Here is a 21,654-nt window from a genome sequence, read left to right as displayed (position 1 = left end):
TATCAACGAGGGATTAAGCCCATCGCAATTCCGTCGGAGATTCCTTGGTAATCTCTCGTTACTCCCTCGTTGAAGGCTACAATTAAATAAACATACATATTTTTTATTTCCGTCACAGAACCCTCGTAATTTCGTCGCTAATATAGCTACGAAAAATTTATGTTGCCTATTCCCTCGCTGATACCTTTTATTCTAATAGTGTTGGATTGGGTGGCTTCAAAATCCTAAACTTGTTAGGTTGGGTGGCTTCAAAATCCTAAACTTGCTATTATATAATGTTTTCTATTAATTCGAGCTAGTTTCTTGTTAGTTTGGTTTTTAATAATATGTTGTCATTCGAAAAAATAAATAAATAAATAAATAAATAAATAAACTATTTATCATAGTAATCAAATAACAAAAGCTAAAATGATAAATTAAATCTTCGAAAACTGATTATTATTTATTTTGAAAGTAATAGTCATTTTAAACGGACCTTCTAGCACCCTCTTCACGTTGAATGTGCATTAATTGAGATAGAGATTTTATTACATACTACATGCTTTAATTTTTTGAGACCCACAAACTTTTTTATTTTATAAAAGCATATTCAACGATAGGTTTATATATTAAACCGTCATTTAGAATTGTAAGATTGGAATATTTAATGGTTTTTGGAAGTTAAAAGTAAATGTTGAGTATCACATTCTTATTCCTTCCGTTTTTAAACAATGAGCAAAATAGTGTGTTATTCAAGATTTTTATGAGTTGGTAAACCGACTGATTTTAAGTATTTTTTATGCTTTTTGTTGTTATTGGTTAAAGAAAAATTCGGAACTAACCGTTGTTTTGTCATTTTTAATTTGAAGTTGCTCATTTTGGACCCTATCCTGTTATAAATGAGTTGGTTAGTATTATAGTATTATTATTTTTACATTAATTACTTTTTAGATAATTGTTTGCCTTGTAGTGTTCATCGCATGATCTATGTTTGTAAAAATGAATATATATATATATATATATATATATATATATATATATATATATATATATATATATATATATATATATATATATATATATATATCCCAAGAAACAGAATATTTTTGGACAAAATCTAGGGTTGTTTCGTTACCTAGAACATGAGATGACAGAATGGATGACTTGTTAGGAAGAAAATATAACTAAAAAAATAATAAATAAATAAATAAAAAACATACAATGGATATTTTGGCCAACTAGTCAAACTATAAGGTGGCGAAATGAACATTATGGATCTATAAATTGGTCATTTTACCACATAACACGCACAAGACTAGTATTTTGTCAAAACACCACCAGTAATGGATGTAAGTGCAGGGTGTTGTGTACTTGGAGTAGCAACAGTAATTATGTTTATTGTATGGAGAGTTTCAAATTTGTCGTGGTTTGTATCAACCAAGAAGTTAAGGAAGCACATAAGAGATCAAGGACTCAACGATAGTTCTAACAAATGCATGTCACGAGAGGGAAAAGAGATGGCGCAGACGAAAACCGAAGCCAAATCAAAACAATTTAGTCTAACTCGAGATATGGCTCCTCGTGTCTCTCCTTTCTTTTATAGATCAATTAATACTCATGGTATGTTATAGTTCTTGTTCATCCAAAAGAAAATTTCTTATTTAGGTGAATTTCGATCATTTTTCCGATGTTTCTATTGATAACGACTAAGATTGTCAAAAATTCAAATGCTTGCAACCTTTGATATTGTTTTAATGCAAAACGGGATTAACATTTTAATAAACAAAATATGTAAGCATAGTTAGTGTATTTATTAGTTATAAAATTGAAAAGATGTTGATGGAACGACATTTGACCTTAGTTTAAAGTTTACATATTAAAGCATATATTACCAAACTTGTCCATTTTTATCACATATGCAACATTCTTACGATGTAAATGTACGAATTGTTTTACACATCTGAAATACATATCTAAACTAGCCATGGTAGAAGAGATCTTGGCCAGATATCATCAATTACAAAACCTAAGAGGGGGAAGGGGGAGTGAATTCGTTAATAAAGATGCTAGAGGAAGAATTCCTTGATGTTGATTAATAGCTTGAACATAGAAATATTAACAATCATATGCATTTTACCCGTAGAAATTCAATGTTCACTTTCATTGATATATCTTTCCTTCCATTAGAGTTTTCATTGATATATCTTTCTTTCCATTAGAGTTTCATGTTGGAGATAAAGTTATGTTAAAGGCGTCTTCATGGAAGGGGATTGTTCGATTTGAAAAGGATGGGAAGTTCAGTCCGCATTTCCTAGGACCATTTACAGTGCTCGAACGTGTAGGATCACAAGCCTACAAATTGGACCTTCCACATGAGATGCATGAGATTCATGACACAATCAATGTGGCTTATCTGTACCCATGTAAGCTAGAGCAACAAAATGTAAATTCATTGTCTGATGTTCAGATAGGCAAGAAGACTATGTGCATAGGGGAACCTAAAGCTAATCTTGATACATTGATTAAAAGGCTTCGAAGTAAGCAAAATTTGCATAATGTAATTCCATTGTCTAATGCACAGATAGATAACAAGAAGAGGTACGTAGAAGAACCTGTAGAAGAACCTGAAGCTATACTTGACACAAAACTTATGAGTCTTCGAAATAAGCAAATTTTACTAGTCAAGGTTCAGTGGAGGCATCGTCATGGAGTCAATGTTACTTGGGAACCTAAAGAGGAGATCCAAAAGAGATACCCTAAGTTGTTTGTATAGCTGATTTCAAGGATGAATTTTTTTTGTAAGAAGGTGAATTAAAGTTTATATTTTGTATAAATATTAACTTTTTTATGTTTTTAGATATTAAATTTACACAAGTAATAAAGTGATAATTATGTAATACGATGATATTTTCTATTTGGATAAAAGAATGATTTGGAATTGTTTAATTGTATTTAAATAGAACATGAAAAGTGAACTTTTGTGTCTAAGACAACATTTATCGTGTGTTCACAACCGGATGTGTGATGGAACACAGGATAAATATTTGGTCACGATTGAAGTCTGTGGACAATCGACTCACAGACTTGTCAACGTGCCAAGCTAATAGAGGATTGTAAAATTCTTTTTCATTTTCTTATTAGATTAATATATTTGAGATAATATAAAAGATAAATGATGGAAAATTATATTAAAATAATAATAATGATAATACCAAATTTTTTAATTTTTCAAGCGCTTCTATATAGATTTTAATATCAGCCATACTAGAATAATTTCCAAGTACAACAGACCCTGGTGCTTGATATTCTTTTGTAGAATTTCCAAAAATACATTGTTTTAACATCTAAAAATAAAAGTAGGTTGATGCTTTAGACAAATAACTTAAAGTACATTGTTACTTTTTGCTGGTTAAAAAACCCACATCAATATTAAAACAAACAAATAATGAAATATTTTTGGAGTGAGTCAACAACATATGTATTCTGAGTGAATTAATGCGCAATTAAATCTATGGTCGACCCATCTATGCTTACCTGCACCAAGGAGCAAATGAAATAAACTAAAAAGGACAATCCTTCAATTCTCAAAAGTTTTAGGACTATCATCCACCACACAGTTCCTCTCAAAATCTAACTCCAAACCCATCTATGGATTTATGATATATAGAAGAGAAACAAATAGTATATTATTAAGAAACTGATTATTATTTATTTTTGAACAATAAAAACATGTAAGGGAAAATGACGCAACGGCCTTACTATGTATTTCGACTTTGCTCATTTAGTCCCTAATTTTTTTTTCGTGTCTTTTAAGGGAATAAAGTGGTTTTTGTCGGGTCGATTTGGTCGATTTGGTCACTTTGGACAAAATGAAAGGATAACCCGGTTACCCATTTGCCACATAAACTTTGACTAATCACTCTTTCTTGTCAAAAATTAACCAAGAAGAGAGGGGATTATGCACTTTCTCCAACCATTTTGATATAGGGGTAATATCGTCCATACAATCATGGTGGGAATGTCGCAAATATGGTACTTCTAAGTTCCAATTACCCTAAAGCGAGGTTGATCTTCAACTTCCAAGTGGGCTCGCCTTATTAGTATAATTCACTCAAATCATCTCTGAACACCACTATAGAGCACACAGGAAGCAGCACCAAGGTAAATTATCAATAATGCCAACCATTTAGATGTTTGACAATGAGAATAATGACAATTCTATCACATTTCACCAACATGGATTCACCTGTAGAGATTTATACATTATTGTGTCATCTATCTGTTGAGATGTACATAAAACATAGAAATGGAAAAAGCAAACAAAAAATTCAATAATCAAAAGATATTTATATCAGAAATTAGTCGGTAATTCCGATCAACGTTCTTTCTCTACTTTGGACTTCAACTCATCAAATAGACTTGATCTCTATAACAACACTATCGTTAAACAAAAGTTTAAACAAATCCTAAATTTCATTCTTAAAGTTATACATATCAAGCACCAACCATAGGTTACCATTGTGTAAAATTACTTACACCATTGCATTTCAAAAAGTTATGATTTTCTTAAATCCCAAAAAATGAACATTCTGTTTTAATCTATATGTAGATTTTAATTCATTACTTGTTAACGTTCCATATGATTTATCTTTTATTCACATGAGCATTCTCAATTTATAATTTTTCTTCCGATAATTCTTGATCAACTCTTGAATACAAATGTTGTTTCTATATAAACATAAGTGGAACTATGTCAAAACAACAAAAATTCAACATTAGAGGTCCAAGAAGCCCATGTTAAAACACATATGCTCACAATTCAGCATAACCATTTCAATCAAAATTGAAATTAATCTAAAAGATGAAAGTAAAGAATTGAGAAAAAAGAAGAGGCAAATTGAAAAGGGAAAATGAAACTGTAGCCCTATAATGTTTTGTACATTTGTCCAATCAGTTTCTAAAGTGTTTTTCGTGCTTTATTAGGGAAGAAACTTGTATGTGACATGTCCATTTAGTCAGTTGGACCTAATTTAACCGGTTACTAGCTCCACGTATTTAGATTAATCCACATCAGTGTCTATGTGGAACAAATGGCGCCATTTTAATTAAGGAGTCTTATTGTCCAAGGTTTGGACTTTTCATTACATGTGTGCCTTTATAAAACTTGTTCGTGAATTAGAAGGATCGTCCGCAAAAAGCTTGTGCCCTAATTACCCATAAAAGTTCCTACCATAACTACGAAGAAAATGCATGTTGTCAACCCCCCCCCCCCCCCCCCCCCCCCTATTTTAATATACGTCAAGGAAACATGTAGGACCCAAATTTGATACTTTTGTATATGTTGTTCTATTTTGATATGCAGTGTTGGGACCACAATGTGGGAATCTTGTGTAATGTTAAATATGGTAAATAAAAGGGACAACAGGTCCCTCAACCCCCGCGACTACACAACACAATAAATTCGCATTTTGTACGTGGACAAAAACATCAAAAAATGAAATAAAAAAGACAAACTTGCAAGAATGGTCCCTATATATTAGAAATTGTCATTTTGGGCCAAACAGATTTGGACTAGCACCAGTGGTCCAAAAGTTTCATTTTGTTGCGAGTTTGGTCCATTTCATAATTGGAAGTGTGTGTGTGTGTGTGTGTGGGGGGGGGGGTTAATTTGTTTTTGGTTTTTAACGCACCAGAATAGAAGACAATAAAAATAACGATAGAAAAATAACAAAAATGATAGATATGACAAACAATCTAGACCTATAGATTGAATATCGGTGATGACAAATCAAAACCTGTTGATTTGTATTCAAATCAACCTTGAAAATGCGTCCTACAATTAACAAAGGGGAGAGTAAGCACCTCAATAGAACACAAAAGTTCTTCAATTCAAAATTAATTCATAATATCTTACAAACGATCTACCAATGGCTATTTATAGCCATACAATGATTTCAAAAAAGAAACTATTAAATAAAAGGAAACTACCTAATAAAATCTAAAAAAGAATGTAACAAAATAAAATAAAATTGTTTCCAAAAATAAGGCAAAATCTAGAATCTTTATTCATACAAAACTCCTCATATTAGGAACTGCTCCCAACCAACCTTCGCATGCAACACTTCTGAGACTCGCATTGGATAACCTCGGAGCGCAACTGGCTTCCGAGATTCTCAACCAAATAGCTTCGGAGAATCGCAACTGCACTTGTTCCGAGATTTGTAATATGATATACTATGAGGTTCTCATTCGTATGTTATAACATTCCTCGGTTCGCATTCGCATCTGAACATAAAAGACTGATTGCTTGCGATTGTTCGCAAGCAGTCACAATTGCACCCATTCACAATCGCAATTGAAGTGGTTGTTGGAGAATTGCCTTCCAGCAGCTTCCGATCCTTTACACTCGGTCTCATTTGTCATTTTTGGAAAAAAGAAAAGTTTGGACAAACGTAACTCATGATTGTATCATCCATTCCCCCTTCGAAAGGAATTGTCCTCAATTCAACAAGGACTTCATAATGTTATTCTTCCATATGATACTTCCAAGTTGGTATCTTCTTTTAAATGAAGGATATCTCAAATCATCACCCTTCTTTAAACTAGTTTTAGCATTATCACTCAACTCTTCTTTCTTCAAACTAACCATTTGTTGGGACTTAGTAGCTGTCATGATATCAATCTCAACTTCCCTTTGATCCATAGAAGTATCAATCAATACTTGCATTACTTTGGATATACCACCATAGTAACCTTTTAAAGTTTTCAAACCCAATAAATGATAGGTTTTATAGATTACAAAAATCTATGTGGTGGAAAATAATTAAACTCTTAAGTTTACATGCAACCTAATTGGATCCATGTTTTCACTATTGAATGTTATAATCTATTGAACATGAGGAACCCTAATGTAAACCTAGTAAAATCAAAAATCATAAAAGGTTTAGGGTTTACATACCTTCTTGATTATTATAGTAAGTAATCAAATAAATCCTTCTTGAATTGACTTGGAAGCTAGTGTAACAACCCAATATTTTCAAGTCAATATAATGATCTAAAGTCAAGTATTGTAACCTATTGTTTTTGAGATAATAAGAATAGCGTCAAAAATGAAATGTTCAAAAAACTCAATTGGAATGTACTAAGTGACAGATATCGTAACAAGGCTTTCAAAAACATAAAGAACACTAAAATTTGAGTTATAACGAAGAAGTTATGACTAATCAAAGATCCGCAACAAAACCTATAAAACACTGTTAAGCATAAAACGCGAAATTTCAATAAAATACTTTTTAGCCTTAGGTATCAAAATGAAATTCGTAGATATTATTAAACCGTAAACGTACATAAAAAGAACGTCAAAATCTGACTTTGTATGAGGAAGTTATGATTTTTCAAAGTTTCGGATATAGTAGTAGACAGCTAAAAACTAGAAATAGAGATCGAGCGACTTTTAGCCGACGCAACCTAAACTAGAAATAGAGATCGAGCGACTTTTAGCCGACGCAACCTAAATGAGAATTGAAGATCTCGACAATAGTAGTACAATAGTAAAAAGACAGACGAAAACGGACGTCAGATGAAGGAGTTATGAATTTTTAACGGACTTTTCCTGTCCCGGCCTGTTAAAAATATAATAATAAAAAAAAATTCAAAACTAGCCGACGGAGTCTAAACGAAAGTTGTAGATCATAATCTCAACTACGCGAGGATATAAAGAGCGTCAAAAACGGAACACGTATGCAAAAGATATGAATTTATGAAGTTCGAGGCACAAACTTCGACATATGTCAGAATTCATTGAGCCTTCCAGAGCAAGTAGAAAGATGACGCAAGCCATGAGTGGATCAGGACCAAACTCACGATGTGAGTTATGCAAAACTCACGACGTAAGAGTCGAAATTCAGGCTATATATAGAAGTCGAAGCCTTCCGGCTTTGGTTGCTGAAATCCATCGTCTCTCCCACTTTTACTCTGTGTTAAGCATCCTGAGACTATCCCGACACCCCGGTTACGTGTCCAAGCCCTGACGGAAGCCCAAAGTCCCGAATCTCCCGAGAAACTAACTCCTTTCCAGTCGAAGTATTGCCCGCGTGAAGCTCGTTTCTTCACCAGAAACCTCTGGTTACGTCAAGAAAGAACATTTCTAGAAATGAAACGCTACCCGATTCACCACTTATCAAATGAGTTCATACCCCTAACTTATCTTTTAAATGATTTTAAATGCTTTTATAGGGGGGGATATATGTAGAAAACCATATAGTTGTATAATCAATCACATGTGATTTATAACTATCAAAACAAGAGATTTCTTGTACTTTAAACTGTCTTATCAAACACACTATTTCAAATCATTTTATAGTTGAGAAAAATATAGTTGAGAAAATTCAGCTTTTAACCATTTCAATTGAGTGTTTGTAAGCATTATGAACTTAGCATTTTGATTGAGGAATTATTGAATTAAGTTGAATATTTTGACATGATAAAACATCCTTTAGTAGTGCTTGGAAACCTTTAAAAGTGTTACAAATGGTTACCTAAAAGACCAAAACCACCCAAGCAAGTTTAGGACTCAAAAAGTGACTTTTTGGGGGTGTTTGAGCTGCTACGGCATGCGACCCGCATGGTCATGCACGCGGCTCGTGCACATACAACAGAGTGCTCAGCTAGACCAAAAATCTGAACTTTAGTATTTTCCTCATAACTCTTGCATACGGACTCAGGATTTACGCGTGGTTTTCACCTACATTCATACTTTTGCATAAGGAATGAGATAAAACAATATAACTTAGTAATGGAACCTTTGAGGGGTATTTTGGTCATTTTAATGACTTGTGTCCATGTTATATAGGTGTTGATTAAGAGTGCTTCAATAAGGAAAGGAACTAGAAGAAGACTAGTTATCCTGAGTGTGATTGAGGTGAGTACGTGTTGGCATTTTTCCAACTTTGGGGTACATGGCAAAATGATTTTATGATAATGAAATGCAATGCTTTGATATATGAAATGTTTTGAAACAAAAGCGTCAAATGTTTTTGGAAAGGGTATTTTGAAAGAGTTCCTTAAAGGCAAGAATATTTTTGAAAGAAAAGAACGTTTTGGAAGATCGAATGTTTTGAAATTATGATTGAAATGTTTTGAAATATAAATGCTTTACTTTTGAAATGAATTTATGATACTAAAGTATGAAATGTGTAAAGCATGGAAAGTAATGAAAATAAATGTACAGTAATGAAAAGGAATGGAAAGTAATGAAAGGAATTGGAAAGTAATGAAATGAAAATTGCCAGGGCCATGATACCTCGTAAGAGGCACTGGAGGAATATATCAGGGTGACGCCTCCCCTTCGCGAGATAGATGTCCTAATGGAAATGATGCCTTGGTGGATTGATTTGTTCTTTCCACCTTGGTTTAGACTTGGGAGTGGTTCCTTTATTGGACGTAGACCCTAAGTATAAAAATGGCAACGGTATAATACCGGAATTAGCCCTTAATGATAAAGAAAATGAAATATGGAAATATGGCTTTTGAAATGAAATGAAACGAAATGAAATGAGAAGATATGAAATGATATTTCTTGGACTTCTATGTTCCTTCGAATGAGTATCTAATTCTTGGACTTCTCGACTGCAGGCGATGCTCGAACTTGCACTTGCTCCTTATCTCACGTTAGACTCCAAATTATGATATTCAAGTCACAATCTCGATCCTCACTGGATATGAACTTAAGATAAGTTTTTTTTATTACTACAATGGAATGATGTGTCATATTCTAATGACCTGTCATCATATGTTGCAATGCTTAGACTCAAGTCTCTTAGACTCTTTCAGAACATACTATACCTTCCTTCATGTTCTAATCACATCTTAAAAGGTAGCTTTTCTAGCTACAAGCAACTATCGCGATATCTCTACCGATCACTTTGATTATCTTTTATTTCAATCTTCTGGCTTAAGTTAGATGCAAACATCAAACTTGTTTCTCTGAACCACGTAACATACTTATCGTAGTCAGACTCAATTCGATATGACCACTAGGTTCAGAATAACAATAATCTTCTTAGTCATTACCGGAACGATGGTAACGATATATTTTAATAAAACGGTATCAATTACTAGCTTCTTGGTAACCTTGTGACTTTCCCTGATCCAAGCGTGAGTACTGTGCTTCCGGTAGTATAAGCCTCTACTACCATTCACTCCTACTCATACTCGTCCCAAGTATTGTCTCCCAGTTCTCCAAGTCATTATCACAAAAACAATTTTAACGCATACAAATGTGTCCAAACAATCATATAATTTTCCCTAGTCTCTACCAGGACTTCTTCCACACGTATCTTCAATCATTAATTCTGCTTCAACTCAGTTGGTGGTGGAAATGTTAGACGATGGGATAACTTCATGGATTATACTTTCTGCTAATCGAAGGTATACTTCTCCCGTACTAGACGTATTATTTATTAGACGCGTTCTAAAGGCAAGATATCACTCTTACGATATCTTCCGATAGGTACCATTTAGTATCGTAAGCCTTCTCATTTCCTCCATTTACTCAATTCACTACGAGTCTTCACCATGATGTTCTGCACACCAAAGCAGGCGTTCGGTGTATCGAGACGAGAATATAGATAGAGGAAGATTTAGACGCGTATTCCTCCTTATTACTCCGAAAAGTTGCATGCCAGTTCTAACACCGTATTTAAACGTTTAGAAATCTGAACACATAAAGTTTAAAGATCCGGTTGGCAACATACCATAGATCCGATCATACAATGCATATCATAAATCATTTAGTACATAAAAGCATGTTATGCATTTTCCCTAAGAGACCTGAGTCTAAGCATTGCATATCCGATCACGTCATCTGTAACCATTCAAATGGTTAAAGTTCCTTTTTATGTTTAAAACTCTTTTATATGTTAATCTATTTATCAAACTCTTTTAAACTTATATATTGTCAACATCATGTATATATAGATATAATTATATATGTAAGGTTAAAAGGGATTAGGACTGATAACTCACTTTATTTCCTGTTCCTTGTTTGGTTGTGGACTTAGGTATCCGGTTGTTTTTCCGAGTGTCGTTTGAACCTTAGTTATATATTATGTATATATATATATATGTGTGTGTGTGTGTGTGTGTGTATATATATATATATATATATAAGTTCTTACATCAGTTCAACACCTATGGGTAGCAACGGTGTACAAACATACTCAGTCATTCAAACAACAATACTAGTAAACTATAATAGGTATAGTTTAGATGATTACTACTCACTATTTCTAGTATAATGAAACACACAAGATTCAATTCAAATATACTATAATGAGAAACAGAAAGAGCATACTATAATGAGAAACAGAAAGAGCATACTATAATGAGAAACAGAAAGAACATACTATGATGAGAAACAAAGAGAACATACACTATGTTATACAAAGAGAACATACAATACATTAGAATAGAAAGGACACACTATACAAACACAAGAACACTATAACATTAATGTGAGCCACTACTTCATGGCATGGCAATATATGGTTGTGCCACGTTTTGTAACCAGAGTCTCCTGGAGGGAGAGCGTGAATTTGTGTATAGATCTATATAGGATTGACCATCCTACAACTTGCTACTAGCTACAGTGGGACCTGCAGGTCTACGGGTGACCAATGTCATACCATTTCAATATCTTCGAACATCATGTTTTATTAGTCAATCAAGTATGGTTACAACTATATCACATTTTACCTTAATTAAAACCATTGTTTTAAGGTAGTTAGTACAACGGTAGTTGCTATATACAAATACTACAACTACATCTTTATTATTTTCCCATTACATTCAAATTGTGATCTTCTCACATAAACGGTAATGTAAACTATATTTTTGGTAAATGATAGTCAGTCCTTGGGAAAACACTCACTTTTACACAAGTACAAACATACAGAACAGTCGTGTCTTGGTAGAAGACTACATTTTAGTTAAAGTAAAAAAAATAGGATTTTCTAGGAGATACAAACATTTGCAAACAAACATTTACATCAAAATTTTACAAACACTTTCATACAAATCAATGACACTAAAATACTTATGAACTCACTATCTTAAATGTTGATATACTCTTTCAAAATAACTTGTATTCTCAGGTCACCAATAGATAGGTACACTGGACCAGGTTTTGAGAAGACGGAGAATATACAAGACTCGTCTTTTATTTTGATTCATATTTTCGTGTCTTACAAACTATACACGGAACACACTTGTATTAAACTATTCTATTAATGCAATGGATGATGTTGTTGCTTGTTTACTATTATACATTGATATGGTATTGTACATGACGTCCTCCACCCCAGAACGTTTCCGCCGTTCCGTTTTTGGGGTGCGACAGAATAGGCGGGATGACATCGTCGGATCACGTGCTAAGTTAGTTCGGAAGAAGCGTTTTGACCTCGTTATTACTATCGCGAATGTTTTATACTGAATTAAGTGTGTGCTAACTGAAAGATCGTTCTAGTGAATGTTACTTGATATTATGATCCTTATCCGGTTCCTCTACAATCACTTGGTGTCTACAAGTCATATATAATTAAGATTGATAAGACGGTCGACTGAGTGACTCTGCCCTAAATCCATAACCAGACAAGGAACAGGAAATAAGTGGAATCACACACTCTAAGTCTATTGGTTCTTAATTATATATGGCCCTAATGTTTACACCAAGTCATTATAGCTTACCAGAAAGACTATTTAGTTTCTATAAAGTATGGCTTTGTTTAGACGATGAAGAAATTATTATATTTAGGATTTAGTTGGGAAACATACCACTGTTCTCAGGTAGTTCCAAGGTAAACTCTCCTGCAGTGATCATCAGCACTCTTCCTTCTTCGCCAGGGTTTTTGGACAAAGGACAATCTCTCCTGTAGTGTCCTGTTTCACCACATTCGTAGCAGATCTAAATTACTTCCTTAAATGGGACCTGTGAGATTGGTTGTGCCGGTGCCCTACAAAAATGGATGGTGTGTCCCTTTCTTAGGCAGTTCTTGCAATACAGCTTCCGACACCTTCTAGTATGATGAAAGTTGCACTTATTACATTTAGGGAGGGTTCCAGCATATCGATTGTCAGGTGTTGCTGCAGCTGGGGTCGTGTGGCATAGGCTGCACCCGTCTATTGTCCCTCGGAGGGTTCTTGTGTTGATTGTCTCTTCTTCCCTCTCTTGGACATTTTTTTATCATCACCTCCTTTGGTTGACTCCTGAACGGGGTCCATTATGCCTTGGCGGATCCCATAGTCCACCAATGTTAGAGCCAGGCGTTTGGCACTATCAAACGTAAGAGGTTTTGCTACTAATATGTTTCCTTGGATTGGAGAAGGTAGTCCCCAAATGTATCTCTCTACCTTCTTGCTCTCCGGGGTAACCATCCCCGGACATAGTGCAGCCAAAACGTTGAATTTATCGGTGTATCTTACAATGTCTAAGCCTGCCATGGTAAGATTCCATAGCTTATGCTCTAGTTTCTATACTTCTCCCCTCGGGCAGTACTCTTCCAGCATCAACTCCTTTAGATTTTCCCAGCCCATTGCGTTTGCTGTTGGAAGAGTCAATGACTTGACATGGATGTTCCACCATGTAAGAGCTCTGTCAGAGAAGGTGCAGGCAACAAACTTCACTTTGCTCCCTTCTGGGCACATGCATAACTCAAAAATCGATTTTGTCTTCTCGAACCATCGCATTAGAACGATGACTCCTCCACTCCCATCGAATGTTTTGGGTCCACAAGTCATGAAGTCTTTGTACGAGCACTCCTCTGTGTGTCTGTGGATAAAGTTGTTGGTACCACTACCCGATCCACATGTACCAATTACGTGGATTTGAGTCATGGCAACTATCAATGCGGCTGATACTGCCGCCTGAAAGACAACCGGGTCATACTGAGGAGGTGGCGGCGGTGGTGCGTTGTTTTTGTTTTTGCTCGACTTCTTCGGTGGCATCTTTCTGCCATAAGGTTTAAAAGACGAAACAAGGGTAAGTACTTAGTGGTTATAAGTCGAGTGTTATCCGAATCGATGTTATCTTAGTTCTAAGTGTATCATGTTTTGACTGTTGAAGTAATTCATAACAGTGGTCTATGCAAAATTAGACTTATGAATTTTTGATAATGAATACTGTCTTAGTATAGTTCTGTGATCTGGTTTACTGTTACTAGCTGATATGATAAAGGCGATAAGCCTGACACATAGTGTGAGCAGTGTAATCACTAACTCACTAGTTTGTGTTATTTAATTATTATTGTGACGTATAGGGTGCTCTAGCACCTAACGCGCCTCGTGAGTGGTTTCTTGTGTCTTTTTATTTCAGTTGTGGGGGTTTGTTATCTCTAGACTCTCATACGGTTTCCTGTTCTTGATAGTTCATGCTTCGAGTTCTATCACTAATCTTCACCATTTTCTGATGGAAAATTTGACTCCTCGAATGATTCCTTTTAGGAATCCTCTTTATGAATCCACTATGGTTCCTCCTTGACTCCTCTGTTGGTGGTTGTAGTGAAGTGGCTGTCTATATCTAGGTTGTTCGTGCGAGAATGGTGTCACACCCCAAAACCAAGAATGGTTGAAACATTCTGGGGCGGAGGACGTCATATATAGTATCACAACAATGTAAAGTGGTAAACAAGCAACAACATCATCCATTGCATTAATAAAATAATTATTATACAAGTGCGTTCTATCAAATTATAATAGATACTAAAGCATAAATCAAAATGAAAGATGAGTCTTGAACGAGCTCCATCTTCTCTAAACCTTGCATCTGTACCTGTCTATATATGACCTGAGGATACAAGTAATTTTGAAAGCGAGTATCAGCTTTGAAGCTGGTGAGATCATAAGTATTTTAGTGTCTTAATTTGTATGTAAGGATTTGTATGTATATGAACTGTAAGTATGGAAAATGTATATGAATTGTAAGTATTGAAAATGTATATGAACTGTAAATGTAAAAATGTTTGTAAAACAACTGTAAACGTTTGAAAAACCCTAGAAATCCCTATGATTCCTACTATTATATAAAGTGTGTCTTCTATCAAGACCTAACTGTTCTCAATGTAGTCTTCTACCAAGACTTAACTGTTCTAAATGTTCATTTCATGTAAAAGTGTGTAATTTTCCCAAGTGTAACTATCATTAACAAAATATAGTTTTTACATTTATAGTTTAAATGAAAAGATCACTAAATATATGTACAGGGAAAATTAATGTAGTACTAAAATGTAGCGCTATAAGAACTACTGTTGTACTAACTACCTTAAACCGGATTTATATTAAGGGATCATGTGATTAATTGTACCATACAAATATAGGTCGTAAAAAGAAATGACGTTTGGCAGCCGCAGACCTGCAGGTCCGGCTGTAGCTAGCAACAAGGTGTAGGATAGTCAATCTAGTATAGATCTATACGCAAACTCACGCTCTCCCTTCAAGAGACTCTAGCTACAACTTCGGCCATGACATTTAAGTCATGCTCCGATTCATATCACAATAATTAACGTATTCATGTATATGTAATGTAAAGAACTGTTCTAGCTGTAATGTACGTGCTCTCAACCTAGCAAGTATAGTAATGTACTAGCTGTAAGGTACGTTCTCTCTACCTAGCAAGTATAGTAATGTACTCTTTCTAGTATCGTTGTATATGTTCTCTTTCTAGTATAGTTGTATATGTTCTTCTCCTAGTATAGTTGTATATGTACTCATAGTAATGTAATGTATATGTTCTCATAGTAATGTATGTTCTCTCTATCTAGCAAGTATTGACTCATGAATGAACTGACTCATTGTATGATATCGCATTCATGTAATAGTTCTAGTATCTTCCTAAACTAACCATATGGTAGTTTACTAGTAATCTAACTGGTATGTATGGACATGGATGTATACCCTTGCTACCCAAGGGAATGGGATGAACTGGAAGGGCCTTTATGACTATATATGTACATATGTTATATAACTAATATTTAAATGACCTTCGGACGAGTACCCGATATCCCACCAGACCACATCTCAAGCGCGAAAAGGAAATAGGGTGGATAGCCTTCCTAAGTCTTTTAAAAATTTCTTATATAACTATACATATAGAGGCATGCATTTTATAATATAAAAGCATAAATAAGTTTTGTAAAACCTTTGAACATAATTATTATCTTAAAAGAAGATCGACTTGATGTCAATCTATAAAACGGTTTGAAGGCATGGGTTTGATAAAACATTTTAGTATAAAGAAGCATTTGTTTGAAACACAATTGTAAATAAGTTTGAAATGAAACATACAGAGTAAAAGGTACAGTGTAATAAGGAGTTTTAAACACATAAAGTGTTTGTGAAAAACATTTGAAGGAAACTGTTTGGTAAAACGGCTAATGAGTAGCCAATCATTTGAATGTCTTTTATTAATCACGAATGATTTATATAATAACTAGCATGTTTCTACTTGTATCCCCCCCATAAAACATTTAAAAACAGTTAAAACATTGATTAAGGGGTATGAACTCACCTGTAGCAAGTGGATAGGAAGGAAGTGTCGGATAAGTGCTTGGTGTCAAGTGAAGACTTAGACACGCACAAAGATCCTAATAACATATAAGGATATATGTATATTAACAATTAGTCTTTAAACAACTAATAAACAAAGTCAAGACACTCTAAAGCATGAAAAACACTTTGTATAAGTGTTATAAGTGCTAAGGAGTGCATCTAAGTGTTGTAGGGAAAGGATAGTATGATTGGGGTTCAAGGAACACTCTTAAAATGAGTTTACTCCCTAAGGATCAACACCCCTTGATTTTACGGTCGTAAACTCCTAACCTTTTGACCATTTGGTGATTTGAAGTCTTCTAGGCTATTCCAAGCATTCCTACTTCATGAATTAGTCTTAGGAAGTGTTGTGTGGCATCAAAACACTCCTAAATGGAGTTTACTGTCTAAGGACCATTTCTCATGAGTTTACTACCTTAAATTCATGAGTTTACTACCTTAAACTCCTAAGTTTATGGTGTTTGGGGTTTTCAAGTCCTTAGCTCAATCATGGTACTAGTCTAGGTTAGATTTAGCCATAAGGAACAACCATGGGACTTTTAATGGACATTTACACACTTTTTGGGGTGTTTACGGTTTTGGGACATCCCTAGACCGTAAACACATAAAAGTGGGGGTTTTGGTGCTTTTTCAAGGCTTAAACACTATAAGGAAGGGTTTAAATGTGTCAAGGATGGTTTAAACATCAAACTAGGGCTTAGAAAAGGACTTAGGCACACTTTGGTGCCCTTTATGGTGTTTACGGCCCAAGAACATTCTTGGACCATGAACACCTCCAATCTTGTGTTCTTGACATATTTTCTTGATGTTTAAATGTAGTACTAGCTCAATAATGCTCAAGGATGGAAGTACTTACTATAAGAAGGCTTGATTTGAGCTAAAAGGCCAAGAACACTTAGTGTGTGTTCTTGGTGTTTTGGAAAAACTAGTCAAAACACATAAATGAATGGATTAAAGGATGTAAAATGTGACAAACCGATATTTCAACTCTTTGTAATGACCTAAAAAGTCAAGTATTGTAACCACTTTTGAGTTAATAAAATTAACTTTGATAATAAATTGTCCAAAAAGTTCTATTTAAATTCCCTCTATGTTTAAATGTCATTAAACAATGATCGTACGTAAAAAGAATGCCTAAATCCGACTTCGTATATTGAAGTTAAGATTTTTCCAAGTTCGGCTTAGCAACAGAGAGCTAAAAACTCGAATCGGAGATCGAGCGACTTTTGGCCGGAATGACCTAAACGAGAATCGAAGGTCTCGACAATGGTATTTCAGCGGTGAAAAGTCTGGCAAAAACCGACGTCAGATAAAGAAGTTATGAATTTTTAAAGAAATTCCTTAATCACATCATTTTATAATTAAATAAATAAAAATAATTTCGGAATTTGCCAACGGAGTCTAAACGAAAGTTGTAGAGCGTAGCCTCACCTTCGCGTGGATATAAAGACCATCGAAAACGGAGTTCGTATGAAGGAGATATGATTTTTTGAAGTTTATTAAATAATTTATATATATATATATATATATATATATATATTTAAATCAAAAATCCGGTAATATCCGAAGGAAGAGTCAGCGTCCTCATCCGAGTTACGCGCTGCGTAACCTCGTACGCCCCGCGTACCCGAGGGCCTTGGTCTCGGTCCGTCCACGTCGCCCCTATGCGAAGCTACCGACCCGCCCCATCCGACCCGTCCCATCCGAAGCCGAGGCAGTCGAGGACTCGCTTATGCATGACGTACGCGTACGAGCGTACGCCCCGCGTACCGAGGCTTCTCAGACCCCCTATAAATAGAAATGCGAGGGTTCCCGGAAATTCACCCCATTTCTCTCCTTTCTCTCACGATCTTGCCTCGTTTTCCATGCCCGCACCACCCCGAAGCTCTGGTCTTTTTGCTCAAGTCCTGAGGGTCGATTTTACTCCCGAGATTCCCGAGAAAAATCCGTTTCCCAAGACGAAACTCTGCCCGGTTTTCCATCTCGCTATCTTCAAACTTTCAAGTGAGTTTCATACCCCTTAATTAACCTTTTTAAGATATTCTAAATGCTTTTATATGCTTTCAAGGGGGGAATACAAGTAAAACACACTAGTATTATCGTGTGTTACATAAAGAATTATTTTATATGCTTTTATATATCCAAATCACATGTGATTTATAAACTTTATAGGAAACTTTCGTATATAAAATATGTTACAATAGAATTCTATATTTTGAAATATAAATTGTTGTAATGCATGTATAAACTAAACTTTTTCTTAGATTTTATGTATACTTGTCTATCTTAGGCTCTACAAAAATCTATACTTTCATAACAAGTGATTCCTTTTCTCGGTATTTCTAAACAAACGAGACACACTTTTAGAAAACTATAATAGGTATAGTTTTACAAGGGTATTGCTAACTTTTACATACTAGAAACTTGATTTTCAAGAAGTCACTTTCATATACAAGAACAAACGAACATTTTAACACGTAAATCTATTTTTATACCACGGTTTTGTGAGACATAAACTTCACGTACATTTGAGTACAAATTTCAAGTCCTATATTATATACCAGAATCCCTTGGAGGGGGAGCATGGTGTTTGTGTATAGATCTATACGGGCTTGACAACCCGCGCCCTGACTGTTAGCTACAGTCCACCGTTTGGGGTAACAAACGTCATAACATTCCAACGCCTGAAGAACGTTGTGTATAGGCATTCCGAGTCAATAGTATGGTTATAAAAATCACATGGGGTATTAAAAATGCATTGATTTACAAGGTTTTCAAACACATTGGTTATTTCACACTTACATACATTTTAGAAACAAAAATTTGTCTTGAGAGAATGCTACTTTTATACTAGTAGAAAATATAGGATTTTCTAAACACAAACAAACAAGGACAAAACATTTCATTTCATACAAACATTGTCATTTAAATACTTATGAAACTCACCAGCTTAAATGCTGATCTACTCTTTCAAAATTACTTGTATGTCCCAGGAAATCAGTAATTTCAGGTATCATTATGCTTTTGATGAAGGGATGCTGCGGCGCCAGTTTAATCTCATATTTTGACATCATATTGTAATTGGTTTTGAACATGTAACTTTTTGACAAATGTAAACTTTCAATTATATATATGATGGTTGTATTGCTTTCTTTACTATGTATTCTATTGTTACGCTACCACATGAAGTCATCCGCCCCTGAACGTTTCCGCCGTTCAGGTTTGGGGGTGTGACAGATTGGTATCAGAGCAATGTTTATAGTGAACTAAGTGTTGGATTAGTGTCTAAGTCCATAACTATTTTGGTATGTACTTGACCCGATGGTGCATGGTCCTTTTGGGTTGCCTTCACCAAAGCAACTTGATTGGAGAAATAAATAGAGAGAGAGGTTATTATGATTTATTAATATGTTGTAAGAATAATATATTAAAGGAGAAATCATATTTGTTTAATTAATATTGGTCAATAATTAATTAAGAATTAATTTTGTGATCAAGTGTAATTAATTAAACTAGAGGGGCTGAATTGTAATTATGTGATAGTTACAAAATAAGGTAAGGATTATCTTATATATATGGTGAACGAATTTGAGGTGTAAATCCCTTAGAATTTGACTAGGATAAGGATTTCTAGGACTTATCTTATGGTTGCTTGGTGGACAAGCAACTAGATAAGGATAAGGACTAAAACCCTAATCTTTACACCTATATAAACCCCCTAAGGCTTGTGAATTCGGCCAACCCTTCCCAAGAGGTCCTAAGGACGAATTCTAACGTCCCTCCTCTCTCTTTATACCTTCTCCACTTGCTTATGGTGTTTGTAAGCCATTAGAGGAGTGACACTTGTGACTCTCAGCTTTCCAAGGTCAATTCAAGGAGGAATTGGATTGTTATTGCTATATAACAATCAAGGTATGTTCTTAAACCTAATTACATGTGAATTCTGATTTCCATATGCTAGAATTAGGGTTTATAGCCTTGGATAACTTGCATGTACAATAGAGAAACCTAGATCCAAGCATTAGGGTTTGTATGAGCACATAGGATGTCTTATGACCAAAAACCCATCACTAAGTATATTGAACCACATAAGATATACAAACTATAAATGCTTAAGGGGCTAACACTCTCTGACAAAACATTTTTCTTTTTACGCTTAAGCAGCGTTATGTTTAACTTAAATTGATAGTTCATTTAAGTACAATTACATGCATACAACAAATTATTTTCATGATATCTAACTATACAACAAGTATTTAGACAAGTTGACACTACGATTAAGCCTCGATATATGTAATCAGATTTTGGACAAATATAGCGTGATCAACTATATTTGCCCGGGATTGGACCAACGTATATCGAGGAATGATCGTAGTAAGCAACAAGTCAAAACTTACCAAACCGTTACTAGAATCAAACACAAGAAATTAAATACTATAGGAGTATTTGCTACCTAAACTAGTTTAACTTACATGTTTTGCAAGTTTCAACTTTATTCAACTCCTATAACCCTATTTCTTGTACAATCAAATGGCTGGATTTCACCACCCCGGCGACCCTTACTTTCCCAACCATGGAAATGGAGGATGGGTCGAAGATGATCCCGAAGAGGACGAGGAACCCATAGAAGTGGATGATGACTCCGGTACCGACTCAGAACCGGAAGTGATCGATCCACCACCCGTTCAACCTCCCGTCTTCGTAAGGAACTTTCAAGGACCGACTCCCGTCTGGGGAAGTCACCTCCATCATTGGAGCCAACAACAGAACTTACGTCCTCCCTACTGCATGTGTCGGGACTTCTATGATGTCCGCGGCGGAGGTTCGGCTGATCGGGCACTCCCGGTAATGGTGGGTAAGCTAGCCAATCAGTCCTATTAGTCTGGAGTTCAAGCTAGCCGACTCCGGGATGTCAACGTGGAAGTGCAGGTTCACACTTCTGACATCCGTAGGCTGGACAAGATACAAGACAATGCTCAACTCCAAACCGAGGCATTCCAAGCGCAAATGATTGCAGCCCTCGCTGAACTAAGAGAACAACAAGCCGCTTTTGATAGGCGTCTAATGGAGTCGAAG

The 21,654-nt window shown here is 35.1% G+C and overlaps 1 protein-coding gene across 2 annotated transcripts; it reads left to right on the top strand.

Moving 5' to 3' along the window:
• The first annotated feature begins 1,178 nt into the window (after positions 1-1,178).
• On the top strand, positions 1,179-2,925 carry LOC145070950 (uncharacterized). 2 transcript variants are annotated; one of them, XM_079017900.1, is made up of 3 exons: positions 1,179-1,599; positions 2,199-2,402; positions 2,561-2,925. In XM_079017900.1, the coding sequence occupies exons 1-3, from the start codon at positions 1,323-1,325 to the stop codon at positions 2,566-2,568; spliced, it is 489 nt and encodes a 162-aa protein (XP_078874026.1). In that variant the 5' UTR covers positions 1,179-1,322; the 3' UTR covers positions 2,569-2,925. The 2 variants fall into 2 exon arrangements, with proteins under 2 accessions (XP_078874026.1, XP_078874025.1); XM_079017899.1 differs by having other exon boundaries at positions 1,189-1,599; positions 2,199-2,925.
• The last annotated feature ends 18,729 nt before the right edge of the window (positions 2,926-21,654 follow it).

The sequence above is a fragment of the Lactuca serriola genome, chromosome 8 (genome assembly GCF_051521515.1).
Source record: "Lactuca serriola cultivar US96UC23 chromosome 8, Lser_US96UC23_V15, whole genome shotgun sequence".
Classification (NCBI taxonomy): Eukaryota; Viridiplantae; Streptophyta; class Magnoliopsida; order Asterales; family Asteraceae; genus Lactuca; species Lactuca serriola.
The sequence above is the reverse complement of the archived record's forward strand: the minus strand, read 5'-3'. Positions and strand labels throughout refer to the sequence as shown.

Bases quoted from the DNA above. Each gene is read 5' to 3' on its own strand.
- LOC145070950 (XM_079017899.1), top strand. From the start codon at position 1,323: ATGGATGTAAGTGCAGGGTGTTGTGTACTTGGAGTAGCAACAGTAATT. The intron at 1,600-2,198 runs GTATGTTATAGT...TCTTTCCATTAG, and splicing joins TAGATCAATTAATACTCATG to AGTTTCATGTTGGAGATAAA.